Raw genomic sequence first — 21,832 nt, forward strand, 5'->3', positions numbered from 1 at the left:
CACAGACCACATGTCCAGCTATTATCACAATACACATGCACAAAGTAATCACAGAAAGCTGCTCGTTAAAGTAAAACAGAGTTTATTAGATTCCAATAATATTGATCAAGTCAAATAATATCTAAAACTAACAACTACCATACAACTAGGAGCCTACTATCTCAGATCAACAATCTGTGGAGAGAGAGAGAGTGGGCCTTTCTCAATACCCAAGTTCACAAGTCCAGAGAACCAGTAGGGACAATTGGAACAGCAGCTTACTTGATGACATCACCACCTCAGCTGGTCTTGCTTATGAGTTTAATCCGTTTTTTTTACTGTAAAGTATTTTTACAATCAAACTAAATATGACAACCCTGCTGTTTTCATTTTCATTTAAAATAAAAAATGATATATCATTATATAAGTGTATTATATTATATATATATATATATATATATATATATATATATATGTGTGTGTGTGTATATATATGTGTGTATATATATATATATATATAAATAATTGTATGTATGTATATATATGTATGTGGATCAGATCCGGATTGCTGTACTCTTTGCCGACGAGGAAAACGCTACAGAGACGTCAATACCAGCGGCAAGTTTCAAAAAGACTCGCCGAGGTCAGGCTGTTCTAGGCGTGCACCGTGAGCGCTGAGCCCCCGGTGCTGGCGGGGTTTACTGCCGAGATCAGGCTGTTCTAGGCGGGTAACATGAGCGCTGAGCCCCCGGTGCTGGTTTACTGCCGGTCCCGCTCGCAACACCTCACATCTCCGAAATCGTCGGAGCATATTTTTAAATCGGCTGAATCTTTACAAACCGACTACAGATTTGATGCTTTAACAACTAACTTCTCGCCTCAAAACATCCTAAAATTACTTTCTGTGACTTAACAACAGTAGTATTTAGAAAGTTTCAACTTCCAGTTGTGTGATTTCTCCTCCGCCATTGTTTCCTGTTGCTGGTGCAAAATGCATTCTGGGATATTTGGCTGTCCCAAGTACAGACAAGTCAACTCCGATGCAGACCCGGTCAAATGGGCGGAGCGAGCCACATCCGGGCATTTGGACCGTGCTTGGCTTAATGTGAACTTTGAATTGGAACAGTACTTGGGCTGAGACTGATGACGTTTCAAAAGTCCACGAGTTCACAAGTACAGAGAAGTACGCATATTGAGAAAGGCCCAGTGTGTGTATATACTGTATGTGTGTGTTAGTAAAAGAAGAGAGACTCTTCAATATATTCTTTATTAATTCCATAAATCTTATTAATTTATTGGGTATATATTTATTTTCTGTTTAGTAATTTAGTTATGTCGTTAATCCAATACATATTTCATTATAAAGAACTTGATCATTTGATTTGTGTGTATATAAAATAATAAGTCACTGTTCAACATTACAAGAACTCCGTAGCAACCCGGAGATTGAGACTAAACTGATTAATTATAAGTTTTCCCTATTTTTCAATAGTTGGGTGGCGTCCCAAATTTAATGTAATGTTAAATTCTGTTACTTGTGTGTCTTATGGCAGAAGGCGAGTACCATCATTATTCATTTTTTGTACTAATTCATGGTTTTATGAATCATAATTGAATTATTAATTATCATTACATATTTTTATATTAATCAATCATTATTTATTCAGCCTGCTAAAATCAAAAAACGCGACACTGTACTGGCGCCTCGCCTTTGGGACAGCGGTACATTTAGTGTTTGCTTCTCTGATACGTCCCTGCTCTTATGTTAGCGGCTTAGCATTAGGGACAACAATGTCGGTCGGTGGGTCACTCGGTCCACCACTTCAGTCCAAACTGAAATATCTCAACAACTATTTGATGGAATGACATGAAACCTTCTACGGACATTCGTGGTCCCTTGAAGATGAATCATACAGACTTTGGTGATGCCCTGCCTTTTGATTTAATCCTTCATACGCTTTGATTTATGATGAAATGCAACATCCATCCTCTGCTTTACTTTGTGTTTACTGCTAATTACCAAATGTTAGCCTGTTAACACAGATAAACCTGCTGAACATCAGCATAATAGCATTGTCATTGTGAGCATGTTAGCATGCTGACGCTAGCATTTAGCTTAGAGCAGAGGTCTTCAACAGGGGGTCCGCAAAATTTTTGGTTGTTTAGACTATTTTTTAATTTTATATATATATTTTTTCAAACATGAATCTGTCCATTATTTTAATAGTTCAGTTTTGTATCCATCCATCCATCCATGCAAGATAACAGGTATGTTTTTGCATGGCAGTGGCACTCTAATTTTCAATTTCCACATTTATGTTTAAAATAAAAACGTCACTTTGAATAACTTGTATGCATGATTATCATGTAATTGACAGACAATGTTGATATTGGCATTGGTATCAGTTGACAAGGTGTGTTTATACATGGCAGTAACACGGCCTCCCTACTCACTGTACCTTGCACATGTTTAATATAAAAACATGAATATATGAACCTGTGTATTATTTGAAAAGCTTAGTATTGAATGCACAATAAAGAGGTATGTTTATAGGCCCATTTTAAGCTAAAACACAATTTTTTACAATACATATAGTCGGGGGTCCCTGCTCCATCTCTCTATCAGTTTGGGGGTCCTTGGCCTGAAAAACGTTGAAGACCCCTGACTTAGAGCACCACTGTGCCTCAGTGCAGCCTCACACAGCTCGTTTTATGTTGCTGGATTGTTCTATTATTAGATTTACTTCAGATGTTCTTTTGAATTAGACCACCTCTCAAAGCTGAAACAGGAAGCTGTGACGTGCTAGATGCAGACCTCACCATATCATCAGCTCTGCACACTGATTAAAACTTCTGTGCACTTTCCTTAAGCATCACATACCATAGTGCTTTACCCGTGTCTCTATTCATGGCCCAGTTATCCAGCATCCAGCCCAGTATCCCAGTTAGACTGGAGCTGTTAATACATTTGACCTGACATGAACTATGGGAAAGAAAAAGGAGTAATTCTTCCTAAAATTGTGTCAGAGACGCACACTGACTCTCTTACTGTCATTTTTATACAACATGATTTCAAGAAGTTCATGCATCGTTTGCAAAACAACTGCAAGAATGATTTCTTTATTTCAACTTGAGGGTTTACAGTCATTGGTCTGTTCATGCATACTAATAATGTGAAGCGGAAGGAAGCCAGGCCGGTTTTAAACAGCAGCGTTGAACCAACACCAGAAGACACAAGCTGACTTCAAAGACAACATCCTCCTTTTTAAAGTAGAAATGTTTGTGGTGACTTACTGACATAAAGTGTTCCTGATCTACCTGCTGATTTAACAGAGAGGAGCAGCTATGAGTTCAACAGCAGCAGCCGCTGGATTTGTTGTCTTCCTTCTCTCTGTACAAGGTACTGTACATCTACATTTATATTGTGAGGCCGTTAGTGCTCCTCAGGACAACAGAGGAAGCTGCTTTCAGTTCATAAACACATCTGTTATAAAATGTGGTGCAACATTGACTTTTCTTTCTTTAGATTGAAGTGTTTACAGGACGACCAACACAGAGCTGTTTTTAACAGCAGCAGCATCTCTGTACACTTGTACCTTAACATCATAAACTGTATAAACTGAAGAATCGTGCTCCATTAAAGACAGTAAAGTTGTGTTTATGTGGATGAAAGTAATGACTGTACGTACATTAACATGATCTCTCTGTGGAACTTCCTCTAATAGTTCAGCGTTTCATTCGACCACATTTAGAGGCTGTTATTCATTGTGATTCTCTTCCTGGTTGGTGTCTCTTTGAGTGACATGTTGTAAGTTAGGGCCAGAGGGGCCAGAGATGCTGCAAAGTCAGATTTTGGGGTTTTAGAAAAACAAATTACATTTTTGTAAATTTAATTCACATCTGAAGTTTGTGTTTGTGTCGACTTCTGACTGTCAGTGATCTGTTATCTACATCACACTATTCTCTCACTCCTCAGTGTTCTGCATCTCTCTACAGTTTCCATTCACTCTGCAGCAGCTGACCACAGACAGAGAACCACAGAGCAAAGAAGACTCTTTATCTCATGAACTGCACCCTTCTAATATTTAAACTTCTGCTGTTTGATCTTGTTCACTGTGTTTAAGTTGACAGGTTCAATACATTGCTGTTCCTTCCAACTGCAGAGATCATGTGTACATCGTTGACTCTTTCTTTACTTCACTACTAATGAGAGTGTGTCCTCTGATGTTGCTCTGAGTCTGACTGTGGTTCCTGATGTGCTCTGTGTTTCAGTGATACAGAGTCAGGATGACTGGGGAGTGACTTACACTCCTACTGAGGTCTGTGCTGTAAAAGGATCAACAGTAAAAATACAATGCAGCTACACATACCCATCTAGAATACAGCACCGTGATATCAGCAACAGATTCTGGTTTACTAAAGAGAAAGATGGTGAACCTGTGAATCTGAGAACAGACTCTGATTATTCAGGTCGTGTGCAGTACAGATGTTCTGAGAAGAAGTGCACTCTGAGAATCACAAACCTGAGAGAGAGCGACTCAGCTGAGTACAAGTTCAAGTTCACAACAAACCAGCCAACAGAGAAATATACTGGTTCACCTGGAGTCACTCTGTCCGTCACAGGTAACATTTTAATTCACATGTTAATCATCTACAAATGTTTAACATCTAGAAAACTAGAATATAAATGTCTTGTGTGAATGTAAAATAACATTTATTTTCCTTCTTCACAGATCCAGGTCTCCAGCTGGAGGTGAGCAGATATGATTCTACCTGGTTGGTGCTGAAGTGTCTCAGCAGTTGTGTTCTGCCTGAACATCCTTCCTACTTCTGGTACAAGAACGGACAGAACATCTGGACAGGATCTTCTTCAAATTTAGTCCGCTTTGGTTCTTCAGACAGCTACTCCTGTGCTGTAAGCGGACATGAGGACCAGCGTTCTCCTTCAGTGTGTAAGTTTACTCCACTGTGTCAGCCTGTGGAGGTTCAACAACATCTCATATGCATACAAATTAAGGGGTACCAAAATCATTATGAATGAACTGTTAAATAACTCAGGAGGTAGAGCTGTCTTCCATTACTCTGAGGCTCAGTGGTTCAATCCCTGGCCCCTTCAGTCGTCATGCAGTGTCCTATGGAAAGATACTGAACACCAAATTGCTGTGATTGTGTAACTGAAAAGTATGGAAGCCTCTGCCACCAGTGTATGACTGTTTGTCTGCGAATATGTTAACGCTACCTTGTGTTATAAAGTGCTTTGAGTGGTCGCTAAGACTAGAAAAGCACTATATAAATGCAGCTAATTTCCCAACCCCATAGGTTTGGTTCTCCTTAAAAACAAAAATTACCATCAGGAAAAGAAATCCAAAAGGGGCAGAAAGTCAGAAAATCCAAGGTCCAAACATCACAAACAGGGTTAGAACTGGTAGATCAGAAACTGGGGCTAGGAATACACTGGAGAGCTTGGCAGAAACACACAAGACAATCTGTCAGGGACCGAGTGCAAGTGGACTGATGTAAATACTGAGGGACTAATGAGAGAATGGGCTGCAGGTGAGATGGGCGTGAAAGACCAAGTAATTAGTAACTTTAAAAAAGAAATGGAATTTCCAGTTTCCACAGACTTGACAGAGAGACGGTCTTCATGGTTGTAGTAATAAATTGGAAAAACAGGATTGCTGCTACAACCACAGAGGCTGGATAATATAATATATATTAATAGTATAATATTAATATGGAAATGACCGGTAACATTTGCAAACAGTTGATGATACAACAGCTGTGAGTATCAGAATATATTAGAGGGAGTTTGTTGAGTTTGAACCGATGAAAATATATATAAGAGCTTTTTTCACCCAAAATTAAACTCAAAAAACTTGACAGAACATAACTAGAAGTGATCAGCCAGCTGGGTGAAGAAACAATCAATAACTCCCTACAACAGCTAGAAGTGAGAGGACAGACTCAGCTAACGACACAAGCAGCATCTAAAGAGAAGAATGTGTGGAGTTGTTGAACATTACAAATGATTAAAGGCTTCTTATTGTCAGTTTACACCAGCAGGAGTCTCACCTGAGACAGCTCCAGGATCAGCACTCTGGACAGCTGCTGTGATACATAATAGAGATAGTCTGAAACAAAGAAACTGAAATATTAATTAAAATGGTAAATATTCTATGATAAAATTGTCACGAGGTGTGGTGGTGGACTCAAATGCAGGACGAGAGGTAATGAGAAACAGGTTTTAATGAGTATTGAACAAAATAAGAATCGTTACCAGAACACAACAGGGAGTCCAAGCACAAGACAAGAAATGAGGGGGAAAATCTGGCAGGACGAGGCAGGGCAGGAAGACTGGAAAACCGGGAACTGGACGAGCCAAACGGGCGGGTAGAAATGGGAATGATCTGGCGGTGAGTGACTTAGAGGCAGGGGTTTATACAGTGGCTGAAGGTGAGGGGAGTTGTGCTGATGATGAGGGAGGCAGACAGCTGCACTGAATGAGTTGATAGGTGAGTGACGTGAGTGAGAAATAAAAAGACAGGAGGGAAGGGGCAGAGCTGTGACAAAAATATTCTAATCTTTAAGTATGTTTATTTGTTTCTCCTCCAGATGCTCCAAAGCTTCCCTCTGTGTCAGTGAGTCCCTCTGCTGAGATAGTGGAGGGCAGTTCAGTGACTCTGACCTGTAGCAGTGATGCTAACCCAGCAGCTAACTACATCTGGTACAAGGAGGATGTAAATCCAGACCCTCCTCCTCTCAGTGGAGAACCTCAGCTTGTCTTCAGCTCCATCCAGTCCTCTGACTCTGGACAGTATTACTGTAGAGCTGAGAACCTGCTGGGGACGAATAGATCTGAATTCATCTCTATTGATGTGAAATGTGAGTGAAACAGTTTATTAAAGATAACAAACATCTTAAATCTGTCCAGTCTTTGCAGGAGAAGAGTTCACTGATCATAACTACTTTCTTCAGCTCTACTTGCTTCACATTCAGTCTGCTGTAATTCACTGAGCAGCTTCAGGACATTTTAGGGTTTTATGCTGTTTTGAGACACAGATTCAAACCGTCACACATCCATTTGTCAGAACACCTTCAAAGTCTAAAATGCTGCTACACACAGTCATTCACAGTTTATTTATTTACATTTCTTCAAATACCACTTGTGTTTCTGTGGTGAAATACTCTTAATCTCTGTTAACATGTCTCCTCCAGATGCTCCAAAGCTTCCCTCTGTGTCAGTGAGTCCCTCTGCTGAGATAGTGGAGGGCAGTTCAGTGACTCTGACCTGTAGCAGTGTAGCGTTCAAGAAATAAGCAAGCTGGCTAACCACCATACTTTATTGCTACACAAAATGAGCCCCAATGTTCTTTCCTACACTGGCAAGTGTGTGTCGATGAAGTATATATATATATTTATTTAAGTTCTTACTGGAAAACTAGTTTGTTTTGAAGTTAGCTCGCTACAACAGTCGCAAAGGCAACGGTACACATAAAAATGGCCGCCGGTCTGACCATCCAGCTACGTCCATATGTAATATATATATTTTTTGTTGTTTGTTTTCTTTCCTATTTAGCAAATTTGGACAACAATCTAAATTTCTATGTGCAACCCTGTCGTACAGTGACAAATAAAACCCTTGTAACCTTGTGAGATACATTTCATATTATGGGGCAAAAAAAGCAAAAGTTGAGTTTATACGTCTTTATTTAGAATGCTTCTGTCTGAATATCATTTTAAATGATCAGTTTCTAATTGTTCTGTTTGATCAGTTTCTCCAGTTTCCATGACAACAGTAGCTGTTGGATCAACCACTGCTATTTTCCTGGCTATCATAATCCTCGCTGCCTTCCTATTGATTAGGTGAGCAGTTCAGCTTTACTGTGATTATATTCAGTAATGCATCTTACAATCGCTCAGTTGTTGACTAACTTTATTTGATGATTCATATCTTTGTTCATTTATTGTTCTCTCCAGAAGAAAGAGGTCCTCGACACAAACCAGCCAGTCTGGAGACGGACCAGACGACAGCGCTCAGGTGAGGAAGAAGAGCTCAGGTGTCTCTAAGACTTCACTTTAAAGCACGTTTGAATAGTCATCATGTCTTCTTCAAGTCTTCATGTCCCTATTTGGATACTGTCATCATTTCCAAAATGGTGAACCTATATGTGCATGTCACACCCTGGTTTTCTTGATTTTTTTGAAATAGACTAGACTTTGGTTTGAGCATATTTGTAATAAATGACACTGTGTGTACATTGCCCTTCTTAGTTTAAACACTAGATGTCGCTGCCATTTTGAACAACTGCTCTACATTTATTACTATGAAAACCTTTACTTCAGTTTATCAGGTAAACATGGCGGAACTGTAAAGATGGAAGACAGCAAGCGAGTGGCAAAAATGATGTAAAGTCAGTACTCTTTCACTGAAGTCAAGAGGAAGTGTGTTACTATAAAACTAAACATCAGTCCCACATTTCGTACATTTGAAAAAGTTGTTTTCTGGTCTAGAATCAGTGATTTTCTTGCAGTGTGACTGGTTGAAAACGACACATTTACTGTTGTTTGGCTTGTGACTCCTTCTGGTTTTCTGTATACGACCCACAATCAAAGAAGTTTGTCCACCCCGGCTTTATCCAGCCTTTCTCTGTCTTAAACTATGAGGTGCTGAGACAGAGACACTGTTATCAACACTGTAGGTGATGTGGCTTTGGCCCTTTCATTGTTGGGGGATTTACAGGTCTCCATCCACAGATACATGTTAACAGTTTGTAGATGAAGGGAAACTTCATGAACCTCTGCTGGTGACCAGGAGGTATTACAACGACTAAAAGAGAACTCAAGACCTGTGCTTCACTTTTTGACTTTGAATCTGAGGTTTGATGCCACAACATGAGAACTTTGAATGAATGTTGACGAAATAATTGCAGAACAAGCCCACCCCCCCCCCCCCCCTCCCCCCCACACCTTTAACCCTGCAGATGTTTTACTATTTGGTCATTTGTATTACAGGCCAACAACAAATGTACTTATCCAATATTTGCTTAATACTCTTGTTTATTGGTGCAGAGCTCACCAGCGGAGCAGCAGGAAGAGCTTTGCTATGCCAGCGTGAGCTTCTCTAGAAACCAGGAAGATCTTCTCTACTCCAACATCAGGCCAGCTCGGCCCCACAGACGCAAGGAGGAAGAGGAGGACGTGGAGTACACAAGGGTCAACTTTAAGAGTGCCAGTGCTGCCAACGAGTGAGTCTGTTCAATCTGTCTCTGCTGCACGACGTTTGCAGCGGTCGTTGCTTTTATTGCTGTTTAAACCTGTTCTTAGTTAATATTGTGAGCTTTACTGTTTGTCATTCACAGATCAAGATGTCAAGAAGCTGTGGGTGATTTATCTGCACTGTACAGCACAGTCAGCAAACAACCAAGAGCATGAACACATCACGGATCTGTGCTCTGTTACTTTACAGTGTTGAAGCAGATTAAACACACATGGATGAATGTTAGGTTTGACTTACTGTATTAACCATCGTTAAGACTTCCAGCAGAGAACTAGTATCAGTGAACCAATGGGTGGTCAGCTTGTGATTTATAAATAGCCTTCTAATACAGAATTAGCTTAAAAATGTTATTAAGGAGTAATATCTTACTGCCAGTTCTAGAAAAGCATCTTATCAAGTACATTTCTCTGTAAACAGTCTTTACTACTCTCTGCTCTGCTGTTCTTTTTAGATGAATTACATGTTTTTGTTTAAAATATTGCCAATATTCTTTCGCTCATTTTCTTACTTCAGGTGCATCACAAGTAAGTGTTTTGTTTAAATACTCGTCTCTCAACTTAAAGGTGCAAAATTGGACATTCAGAGCATTAATATAGCATCAAACAACTATTGTCTATGTGAAGATATAGTGGAGTAATGTCAACCTGAGCAGAGAATGAAGTCACTCTCTCTCTCTGTGTGTTGATATCGAGCCGGGCCGGCAGGGTGTGAACTTCAGTGCATTTTAGTGCATTTGAGCGCGTCCCACTGGTTAAGTAATCAGCACCGCTCTGCACTGCTCTCAAACGGCGGTTACAGCTGATAACACCGTTCCAAGCTAAACATTGTTAGCTCTGTCAGCACTGTTGTTGTTGTGTGAACTGTTGCACCCTTGTTGCCATATTGAGAGGCGTGCGGAGGCGATCCTTCAATCATACATTTGTTCTGAGTTTGTAATTCAGCACCTTTAAATGTTTTTTTACAGTGTGGTTTTGTACTTTTATTCTCTGGCTACAGTTTGTTAAATGTATGTGATAGTACTGATTTGTATTGTTTAAATAACTTGATATTTGATTAAATAAAGATATTCAGTCAGTCAATTGTTCCAGCTGTCAACATGTTTATGCTAGGTGGTAAAAGTTTAACTACGGGGAACCAGCTCCCTTATAAGAGACCGTAGCTCTCCTGAACATAACAAAAGTTTAAGTTTGACATCTCAAAAAAGTGTGAAACCATCGACTCTGAATGTCACGATGTTAAGTGACAGCAAAGCTGTTATCAGACACCATGAGAAAACCCCAAAACTAGCCTCTACTGAAGCCTCCACCGGTCATGTGACTCTCACCTTGCAGGTCATAGCGGTCTGTTGAGAGTCTCAGCAGATGGAGTTCTCAGGATGCTGCCTTCTATCTTTCACCCTGTTCACAATGTTTACTGAGGTAATAAATCAAGAGGGAAGTAGAGTCACTTTCTCATAGACTTCTATACAACCAGAGGAGTCGCCCCCTGGTGGACACTAGAGAGATTAGAGGGATAACATGGTTCAACTGATGTTTCAACATGAGTGAGTCAGTGGGACTACAACTCACTCGACTGCCTGCTGCTGTATCAACAAATAATCCAAGATAATAATAATAATAATAATAATAATAATAACTTCAGAGCACCTTTGAAAACAGAGTTTACAAAGTGCTTTTGACAGACAAAGCAGCAAAAGCAAAATACAATAAATTATATATATATATTAAAATAATTTAGTAAAATCAACAAATAAAACAGAAAAGCGACGACGTCACATAGAAGCCAGTCTGTGAAACTGAGTTTTAATAAGTGATTTAAAAGAGATCACTGAGTCCTCGAGCCTCATCTCCTCAGGCAAGATCGTCAAGATTGCAAGTTAACGTTTATAATTATTAATTTATACCTTTATTATTGAATTCATTTTGGAATAACTAAACACAGACACAATTGATTCTTTACTGACGAAACTACAGAATTACAACATTTACTTATTTGTCTGTGTCGTCATCACATGATGCAGAATTAAGCGTTGTGTGTCACAGTACATGACGTCATGCATCTCATGATCTTTGGGTTGGGTTTGAGGATGAGGAGAGAACAAGGAGGAGAGCCGAGAGCTGGGCGAGAGCTGGGCTTCGAGGAGGAGCAGAGTGAAGCGCTGCTGGAGAAGTTCACCACCGTTCAGGCGGTCGTCACCTCACCAGAGGCCCAAAGTAAGAGCTCAGCCGCAGCCCCGCTTGTGTCCACACGGGGGCAGCACCGCTCTCTGTTCCAGTCACGTCACACATCAACAGCAGAGACCGGCAACACTTATGTGTAAAGATTATTAAATACATGGACAGTAAGATATAAACGATCTATTATGAACAGCACACTGCTGTAAAGAAAGGGGCAGAGAAATATGTAGTTTACAGAGTAGAATATATTCAGTATATTGGATATGAAGATGTATCAGCAATCTGGACTAAAGCAGACATGCTGCATGAACTGTAGAGTCCAGTGGGAGTTTATTGTTTATTGATATGATGTTACAGTAAGTAAGTGCTGTGTCAGCACATTAGTGTACTTTACAGCAGACCACAGTGGTTCATCGTTGTAAATACATCTCATTGATGCTCTGTTTTTGTTGTTTTGTCTTTCCATGATGTCTACTTCCTGTCTCCTCTTTACTTCCAGAGGAAGAGAAGGACCAGAGTGGGTACGTGTCTGTAATAGACAGTAGTTTAACAGTATCATTCTAAACATGAAGCAAATCAATCCTCTCTTCTTTTTATAGTTATTCTTTTTAAATGTTATCATACGTACGCTGCGTGTAGTAAAAAAATGATAATATAATGCAAATATGAACTTCTTTGTTCTCTCCTGCTGACTTCCCTCTCTCTGTCTTCCAGGAGCTGTCGCTCTCTGTGGGTCGGGAACATCACATTGGAAGTGACAGAGAAAGACGTCTTGGACGTCTTTAAAATGTAAAAACACTGAACGTGTGTGAGGACACGTTGCATGTTTAGCCTGGAGTCATGAATTCAGTCTTTAGGGGTAAAGAACAACAGAATAAAGCCGTCAGCTGAGGCCCATCTAGTTGTTCCAGGACCACTGCAATAAGGAGATGGACTTCACATGAAGTTGTTCTATGAAGGGTGATAAAAAGCTCCAACTGTACGCTCTGTTTATTTTGAACAAACTCTGGTTGTTTTAATAAGGAAGTGAGGACATAATTGACCTTTTTCCATCATTCTGTGAGCAGCTGTGATCTGCTTTTATGACCAAAATAGATATCGGTCAGTGTCGAGCTCATCGATAAACACATTGCATTTCCTGTGACTCCTTCACAATAAATGTCAACTGTTTAAATGCTTTTAATGTGAAGCTGCAGCAGGAAATGTTCAGTTTGCATTAGCAGTAACTTAATGTCCCAACAGACACCCAGTTCGTAATACTGCAGATATTTAAATATTGCAATACTTTCATCAGTGTGTTACCTCATTCAGCGATCGATGGTGACTTATATTTGAGATAATTGCTTAAAGACATCTGCATGAAGCATCACAGGTTGATCAACTTCAATAATGAAGAAACACGATTGTGTTACACTGAAATGAGAAAAACTGGTATCACCTAAAACCACCATGAAATCTTTAGTAGTTATATTTATCAGCAAGAATATCAATATTTAACATTTCCAAGTAGTAGTAGTAGTTACAGAGGTATGTTGGTAAATAGTAGTGGCTTTAGTTTATTCACTGAGGTAGTTAAAGAAGTACTTTTTATAGTAGTAGTAGCTTTGGTATAGTCATAGAGATAGTTAAAGTAGTACTTTAAGTAGTAGTAGTTGTAGCTTTGGTTTAGTCACAGATAACGTTAAAGTTGTACTTTTAGTAGTAGTAATAGTAGCTTTAGTATAGGCACAGAGGTAGTTAAAGTAGTACTTGTAGTAGTAGTGGCTCTGTTATAGTCACACAGGTAGTTAAAGTAATACTTGTAGTAGTGGCTCTGTTATAGTCCCACAGGTAGTTAAAGTAGTACTTGTAGTAGTAGTGGCTCCGTTATAGCCACACAGGTAGTTAAAGTAGTACTTGTAGTAGTGGCTCTGTTATAGTCCCACAGGTAGTTAAAGTAGTACTTGTAGTAGTAGTGGCTCCGTTATAGCCACACAGGTAGTTAAAGTAGTACTTGTAGTAGTGGCTCTGTTATAGTCCCACAGGTAGTTAAAGTAGTACTTGTAGTAGTAGTGGCTCCGTTATAGCCACACAGGTAGTTAAAGTAGTACTTGTAGTGGTAGTAGTGTCTCTGTTATAGTCACACAGGTAGTTAAAGTAATACTTGTAGTAGTGTCTCTGTTATAGTCCCACAGGTAGTTAAAGTAGTACTTGCTTTAGTAGCAGCAGCAGGAGTAGCAGTAGTACTACTAGTAGTAGTGGTATTTCTACCATAAGTAGTAGAATGGTTGGTGTACTACTGGACTCATAATAATATTAGCTGTGAACACTGGACATGAAGGACGTTTCCTGCAGATCTGTGCCTCACTGCTTTGCTGTAGTTTTAGAGGCTCTGTGTTTCCATGATTACAGGGTCGGTGAGATAGAGAGCGTCCGGGTTCTTCATGAGCGTTTCTGTGCCTTCGTCAACTTCAAGAATGCCAATATTGCTGCCAAAGCCCTGGAGAAGCTGCAGGTGAGTGAGGTGCAGGTGAACGAACCCGACGTGACGTTTGTCCTCGTCGATGTCTCGGTGTACTTTACGGTGCCGTGTCCTCCTGTCCAGGGCGTGGAGCTGGGGAGCTGCAAGCTGGTGATGAGGTACCCAGAGCGCTGGACCCAGCGCACCGTGTCCCCCATGCAAAGGATCAACGCTGCAGGACCACAGCAGAGCTCAGCAGCCGCAGGGTACCGAGCATCTCACTCTGAACCTGGATCTTTGTGGTGCCTTGTTTCAGAAATGTCCTCCCTCTGCAGATGAACACTTTGGTTCCTTACAAAGTCGAGGATTCTATCACCAGCTTTCACGTCTTTGAGTTGCTTTAGGCGTCAGAGATTAGTATTAAAGGGACCGGTCACCCCCAAAATCATATCCTGTAGCGTTATTTATCTTTCTAGATGGTTTTGGTGTGAGTTGCCTCTTGTTGATGGAACTCAGCTTGTGGTGCTTAAAGCGGTGAAAACAGTTGAGAGACATTTGGAAAAACTCAACAGCAATGTCTCTTTTCAGAAATCTCCAACACTCGGCATCTCACACCTAAACAATCTGGATTGACTAACAGCACTGCGGGTTAGAGGAACATTATGTGATTTTGATTTTGGGGTGAACCCGCCTTTAAGTTTTGGTTGAGGTTAAGGTGAGGATTAGACATGTCGTGAGACATTTTAGGTGACGTATTGGGAAGATTATGATCATTGATGATCCTCGCAAGATAGACATCCAAAAAAAACAACGCTTTAGGAGTTAAACATGAAACATGAAACTTTTAAAACTCTTTGTTAAAATAAAAGATAAAATAGTTGATGCTGATTTTGAATAAATAAAAGCATTGTTTCTCTCTTTTTTGCATTTGCACTGTGAACTGTTCTTTACATTTAAGGTCAAATTAAACTGAAACCTCATTTAGTGACTCAAACTACATTTCAGAAAATCCCACTTCCTTGGAGCAACGTCCATCGACACCAATCAGTGATTTAAAGACTATAATCACAGTGTAACACAGAAGTGCACTGTTGGCATCATGTATTGATGTTCATTGTTTCTGAATGTGACGCGGGGTCCTCTCCTCTGGTTCTGTCCACGCAGGTCCAGACGGTGCGCACCAATAAGCGGAGACGAGTGCTTCTACTGGCAGACCACAGGCTGTTTCTACGGCGACAAGTGCCGCTTTAAACACGTAGCAGACCAACAAGGTCGAGACAAGAAACCGTGGCAACCTTAACCGTGTCCCCTCCCAACCCCAGCAGCACCAGGGCTCATGGGAGAAGGAAGCAGGAACGAGGACGGGAGGACGGGAGGCCCGAGAACACCGACAGCTGAACGTGTGAGACGGAGAGAGTCGGATACGGTTTGTGTGTGAGCGCTGACGTCGGGGGTTGTGACTCGGACACCATGAGGAACATTACGGCGCCCGGAGCTCAAGCTCAGAAAAGACTAAGTCACATGATACTGCAAAACTTCTGATGTAAGAAGGTCCTCAAAGGAATTGAATTCATTGGAAGTGAGGCGTCTCTCAGCTCCATTTGGATCCTAAAAACCCTGATGAACTCCAGGTGTCTGCATGGAGATCCCTGATCTGTGGGAAGTACGTCATCTGTCATCAGAAGGGGTTTATTTGGACGAATGTGTTTGGTTGAACCATATTGGAAAACCAGCTCAGTGACAAACTGTATCTCTTGAACACCACTGTTGAACTGCTTTAAAGGTCCAGTGTGTAGGATTTTGGGGGATCTTTTAACTGAAATGTAATATTCATAACCATCTTTTCATTAGTGTAAAATCCCCTGAAACTAGCAATTACTCTGTTTTCGTTTAGCTTAAAAGGAGCGCTTCATATCTACACAGGGAGCAGGTCTTCTTCACGGACTCCGCCATGTTTCTACGGCCCAAACACTGACTCCAGAGAGTCTTTGTTCATTTTTATGTAACCTGAAGGTAACCGTAGTTCTTCAACGGACGGGTATTCAGTTTGATGCAATTTGCAACCTCACCACTAGATGTCACTAAACCCTACACACTGGTACTGAAGTCAAGAGTCATTTTCATATAGTATTTGAAATGTATAAATATTTGGACAAAAGAATAAATAAATAAAACCCACATTTCAGTTAGTCTCGAAAATCCTGACTTCACACACACAGAATCACACTCTTTTTGTTATGATGACATATGTTTTTAGGCCAACAGGAAGTTAACCTCAACAAACAGACAATGGGATTCTCTCATTTGATTTTGGAATTATTACAGAAAATAAAATCTGTGACAAACAAACGTTTATGATGCGTACAGGTTTTGTTCAGCTACTGGATCTGTTGATTGTTCAAAAATAATTTGCCAAACTCTGGTCACAACAGACACAGGAGGATTAAAAACACGTATATACAGTATACATATGTATATATGTATATGTTTATATCTCTAACTGTAATTTTTATACAACATTTCAAGAAGTTCATGCATCGTTTGCAAAACAACAGCAAGAATGATTTCTTCATTTCAACTTGAGGGTTTTCAGTCATTGGTCTGTTCATGCATACTAATAGTGTGAAGCGGAAGGAAGCCAGGTCAGTGTTAAACAGCAGCGTTGAACCAACACCAGAAGACACGAGCTGACTTCAAAGACAACACCCTCCTTTTTAAAGTAGAAATGTTTGTGGTGACTTACTGACATAAAGTGTTCCTGATCTACCTGCTGATTTAACAGAGAGGAGCAGCTATGAGTTCAACAGCAGCAGCCGCTGGATTTGTTGTCTTCCTTCTCTCTGTACAAGGTACTGTACATCTACATTTATATTGTGAGGCCGTTAGTGCTCCTCAGGACAACAGAGGAAGCTGTGTTTTCAGTTCATAAACACATCTGATGTTATAAAATGTGGTGCAACATTGACTTTTCTTTCTTTAGATTGAAGTGTTTACAGGACGACCAACACAGAGCTGTTTTTAACAGCAGCAGCATCTCTGTACACTTGTACCTTAACATCATAAACTGTATGAACTGAAGAATCGTGCTCCATTAAAGACAGTAAAGTTGTGTTTATGTGGATGAAAGTAATGACTGTACGTACATTAACATGATCTCTCTGTGGAACTTCCTCTAATCGTTCAGCGTTTCATTCGACCACATTTAGAGTCTGTGATTCATTGTGATTCTCTTCCTGGTTGGTGTCTCTTTGAGTGACATGTTGTAAGTTAGGGCCAGAGATGCTGCAAAGTCAGATTTTGGGGTTTTAGAAAAACAAATTTCATTTTTGTAAATTGAATTCACATCTGAAGTTTGTGTTTGTGTCGACTTCTGACTGTCAGTGATCTGTTGTCTACATCACACTATTCTCTCACTCCTCAGTGTTCTGCATCTCTCTACAGTTTCCATTCACTCTGCAGCAGCTGACCACAGACAGAGAACCACAGAGCAAAGAATACTCTTTATCTCATGAACTGCACCCTTCTAATATTTAAACTTCTGCTGTTTGATCTTGTTCACTGTGTTTAAGTTGACAGGTTCAATACATTGCTGTTCCTTCCAACTGCAGAGATCATGTGTACATCGTTGACTCTTTCTTTACTTCACTACTAATGAGAGTGTGTCCTCTGATGTTGCTCTGAGTCTGACTGTGGTTCCTGATGTGCTCTGTGTTTCAGTGATACAGAGTCAGGATGACTGGGGAGTGACTTACACTCCTACTGAGGTCTGTGCTGTAAAAGGATCAACAGTAGAAATACACTGCAGCTACACATACCCATCTAGAATACAGCACCGTAATATCAGGAACACATTCTGGTTTACTAAAGAGAAAGATGGTGAACCTGTGGATCTGAGAACAGACTCTGAGTATTCAGGTCGTGTGCAGTACAGATGTTATGAGAAGAAGAAGTGCACTCTGAGACTCACAGACCTGAGAGAGAGCGACTCAGCTGAGTACAAGTTCAAGTTCACAACAAACCAACCAGATGAGAAATATACTGGTTCACCTGGAGTCACTCTGTCATTCACAGGTAACATTTTAATTCACATGTTAATCATCTACAAATGTTCAACATCTAGAAAACTAGAATATAAATGTCTTGTTTGAATGTTGACAGTTTAATAAAATAACATTTCTGATCCTTCTTCACACTTCCAGGTCTCCAGGTGGAGGTGAGCAGATATGGTTCTACCAGGTTGGTGCTGAAGTGTCTCAGCAGTTGTGTTCTGCCTCGTTATCATTCCTACTACTGGTACAAGAATGAACATTATAGCTGGACAGCATATTCTTCTCATTTCGTCTACTTTGGTTCATCAGACAGCTACTCCTGTGCTGTAAGCGGATATGAGGATCAGCGTTCTCCTTCAGTGTGTAAGTTTACTCCACTGTGTCAGCCTGTGGAGGTTCAACAACATCTCATATGGCGGCACCAGACTGGCACTGTATGTGACTTTAGAGGAACCAAAAGTATGAAGCACAACATTCCTCAGGAGGTAGAGCTGTGGTCCACTAACCAGAGGGTCGGTGGTTCAATCCCTGGCCCCTCAGTCTACATGTAGAAGTGTCACACACACACTGACACAAGAACACAATTATAATCACAGCTGTAAACACACTGAAGTCTTCTAAGTCTTAAAGTAGACACAGCTGTTTATTTATGAATTAATGGTGTTATTAAAAGAAACAAAAAGAAAAACTAGAACTAGTAGAAGAAACTGGATAAAATAATATGATTTTCATACAGTCTGTTTAGCTGACTCAGCTGAATTATGTACAGAACATAACTAGAAGTGATCAGCCAGCTGGGTGAAGAAACAATCAATAACTCCCTACAACAGCTAGAAGTGAGAGGACAGACTCAGCTAACGACACAAGCAGCATCTAAAGAGAAGAATGTGTGGAGTTGTTGAACATTACAAATGATTAAAGGCTTCTTATTGTCAGTTTACACCAGCAGGAGTCTCACCTGAGACAGCTCCAGGATCAGCACTCTGGACAGCTGCTGTGATACATAATAGAGATAGTCTGAAACAAACAAACTGAAATATTAAAATGCTAAATTTTCTATGATAACATAGTATAATCTTTAAGTATGTTTATTCATTTCTCCTCCAGATGCTCCAAAGCTTCCCTCTGTGTCAGTGAGTCCCTCTGCTGAGATAGTGGAGGGCAGTTCAGTGACTCTGACCTGTAGCAGTGATGCTAACCCAGCAGCTAACTACACCTGGTACAAGGAGGATGTAAATCCAGACCCTCCTCCTCTCAGTGGAGAACCTCAGCTTGTCTTCAGCTCCATCCAGTCCTCTGACTCTGGACAGTATTACTGTAGAGCTGAGAACCTGCTGGGGACGAACAGATCTGAATTCATCTCTATTGATGTGAAATGTGAGTGAAACAGTTTATTAAAGATAACAAACATCTTAAATCTGTCCAGTCTTTGCAGGAGAAGAGTTCACTGATCATAACTACTTTCTTCAGCTCTACTTGCTTCACATTCAGTCTGCTGTAATTCACTGAGCAGCTTCAGGACATTTTAGGGTTTTATTCTGTTTTGGGATCAAGATTCAAACCGTCACACATCCATTTGTCAGAACACCTTCAAAGTCTTAAATGTTGCTTCACACAGTCATTCACTGTTTACTTTTTCAACTATTAACCTAGAATAATCTCTGCTAACACGTCTCCTCCAGATGCTCCAAAGCTTCCCTCTGTGTCAGTGAGTCCCTCTGCTGAGATAGTGGAGGGCAGTTCAGTGACTCTGACCTGTAGCAGTGATGCTAACCCAGCAGCTAACTACACCTGGTACAAGGAGAACCAAACACGTCCTCATGGAGAAGGAGGTATCTATCGTTTCACCTCCATCAGCTCTGAGGACAGAGGGATCTACTACTGCAAGCCTGAGAATAAACATGGATGGATTGACTCTTCATCTCTAGTTATAGATGTCCAGTGTGAGTACAAACATTAGAATATTAATACTCACTATTATGTATACTTTGAGTCACACAAAGTAACTCAAAATATATTTTATAAAAAATGTCTTTGGGCACTTTTCCCTGAAACAGGGTAAAAGTTTAAACACAGAACCCCAAAACTGCTTTGAAAAAGCCTGAAATGTGTTTAATATCGTATCAGTTGTGTGTGTAGAAAACCACAGGAGGTCAACAAGCAAGCTTGACACTGTGTTGAAAGATTTCATAGCATTGCACTTGCTTTTGCCAAAATGTGAGGTCCCAGCGACAAATTGCGTCACAAACTGTGGAGAAGAAATGTTTCGTCCACAATTTGAGAAGAATTTTTTAATTACATTTTGTTGTGATGCATGTGGGAGGCCACAGAAACAGACCACAAAGAGGAAACGTGTTTCATGTTCAGGTCTATTAGTGGTTACTGTTGCTTTCTTTAGATTTCTACGTTCACATAGTAACCACAGTACAATAACTGGCCTCTACACAAAGATTCATAAGTTGTCTCTCTTTTCTCCTCCAGATGCTCCAAAGCTTCCCTCTGTGTCAGTGAGTCCCTCTGCTGAGATAGTGGAGGGCAGTTCAGTGACTCTGACCTGTAGCAGTGATGCTAACCCAGCAGCTAACTACACCTGGTACAAGGAGGATGAAGACTCACCAAAAGCATCAGGACAGATCTTCATCATCACTGACTTCAGAGCTGAACACAGTGGGAGTTATTCCTGTGAAGCCCAGAACATGAGAGGACGTAGTAACTCCACCTCATATCTGACTGTTGTAGCAGGTAAATCATACATGAAGGGTATTCACTTAGACATTATCTTAACAATCCAGTTAAGCAAACGCCTCCTTTAGCTCATTTCTGTAACCAGTGTAGCATTAAAGCATGGTGGAATTAGCAAGCTTGCTAACTAGTCAGCTGTATGCTAGTTAGCTAGCTTGTTTGCTAATTCCACCATGCTTTAATGCTACACTGGTTACAGAAAATGACCAAAGCAAAGTTGTAACTCATCCGTTGATAGCATTGTGCTTTCTTACACTGTACCAAGAGTGTATTTTTGGGGGGGTTAGGTTGTTACTCTATAACCTCAGTGAGTCTGTTTAGTTTGTTTTGAAGTTAGCTCGCTACAACAGTCGCAAAAGCAACGGTACACATACAAATGGCCGCCGGTCTGACCATCCAGCTACGTTGTTTTGAATGTGAATGTCCGTTCTACTCGTGTTTTATTTCTATGATGTGATGTTCAACCCAACTGCTTCACACTCGCCCTGGAAGTCACAAATGGATAAAGAAGTTTATCATCTGCATAGAGCAGATTCTGTTACACTTTGTTAAACGTCTTGTTTTTGTCCTGTTGGTAACTCCTGAATTCATCTTCCATATATAATAGTTTTTTTATTTTTGATTGTTTTCTTTCCTATTTAGCAAATTTGGACTATAATCTAAATTTCGATGTGCAACCCTGTCGTACAGTGACAAATAAAACCCTTGTAACCTTGTGAGATACATTTCATATTATGGGGCAAGAAAAACAAGCACAAGTTGAGTTTATACGTCTTTATTTAGAATGCTTCTGTCTGAATATTATTTTATTTTAAATGATCAGTTTCTCCAGTTTCAATGACAACAGTAGCTGTTGGATCAACCACTGCTATTTTCCTGGCTATCATAATCCTCGCTGCCTTCCTATTGATTCGGTGAGCAGTTCAGCTTTACTGTGATTATATTCAGTAATGCATCTTACAATCGCTCAGTTGTTGACTAACTTTATTTGATGATTCATTTGTTTGTTCATTTATTGTTCTATCCAGAAGAAAGAGGTCCTCGACACAAACCAGCCAGTCTGGATACGGACCAGACAACAGCGCTCAGGTGAGGAAGAAGAGCTCAGGTGTCTCGAAGACTTCACTCTAAAGCACGTTTGAATAGTCATCATGTCTTCTTCAAGTCT

At 40.4% G+C, this 21,832-nt stretch overlaps 1 protein-coding gene and 1 long non-coding RNA gene across 2 annotated transcripts in view; both read left to right on the top strand.

Annotated features, from left to right (window-relative positions):
• LOC142940066 (uncharacterized) overlaps positions 1-21,832 on the top strand; it is a 45,503-nt gene that overhangs the window by 21,434 nt on the left and 2,237 nt on the right. The window contains exons 6-9 of the mRNA XM_076082953.1: positions 6,592-6,861; positions 19,030-19,299; positions 21,488-21,578; positions 21,693-21,753. Of these exons, the coding sequence (XP_075939068.1) occupies positions 6,592-6,861; positions 19,030-19,299; positions 21,488-21,578; positions 21,693-21,753 (692 nt within the window). The remainder of the gene's footprint in view (positions 1-6,591; positions 6,862-19,029; positions 19,300-21,487; positions 21,579-21,692; positions 21,754-21,832) is intronic.
• LOC142940112 (uncharacterized) lies at positions 16,534-18,180 on the top strand. Its single transcript, XR_012950375.1, has 3 exons — positions 16,534-16,722; positions 17,591-17,944; positions 18,073-18,180. It is a non-coding gene; the product is annotated as an uncharacterized LOC142940112 (long non-coding RNA).

Source organism: Anarhichas minor, unplaced genomic scaffold (assembly GCF_050575085.1).
Source record: "Anarhichas minor isolate MPS153535 unplaced genomic scaffold, ASM5057508v1 ptg000114l, whole genome shotgun sequence".
Taxonomy (NCBI): Eukaryota; Metazoa; Chordata; class Actinopteri; order Perciformes; family Anarhichadidae; genus Anarhichas; species Anarhichas minor.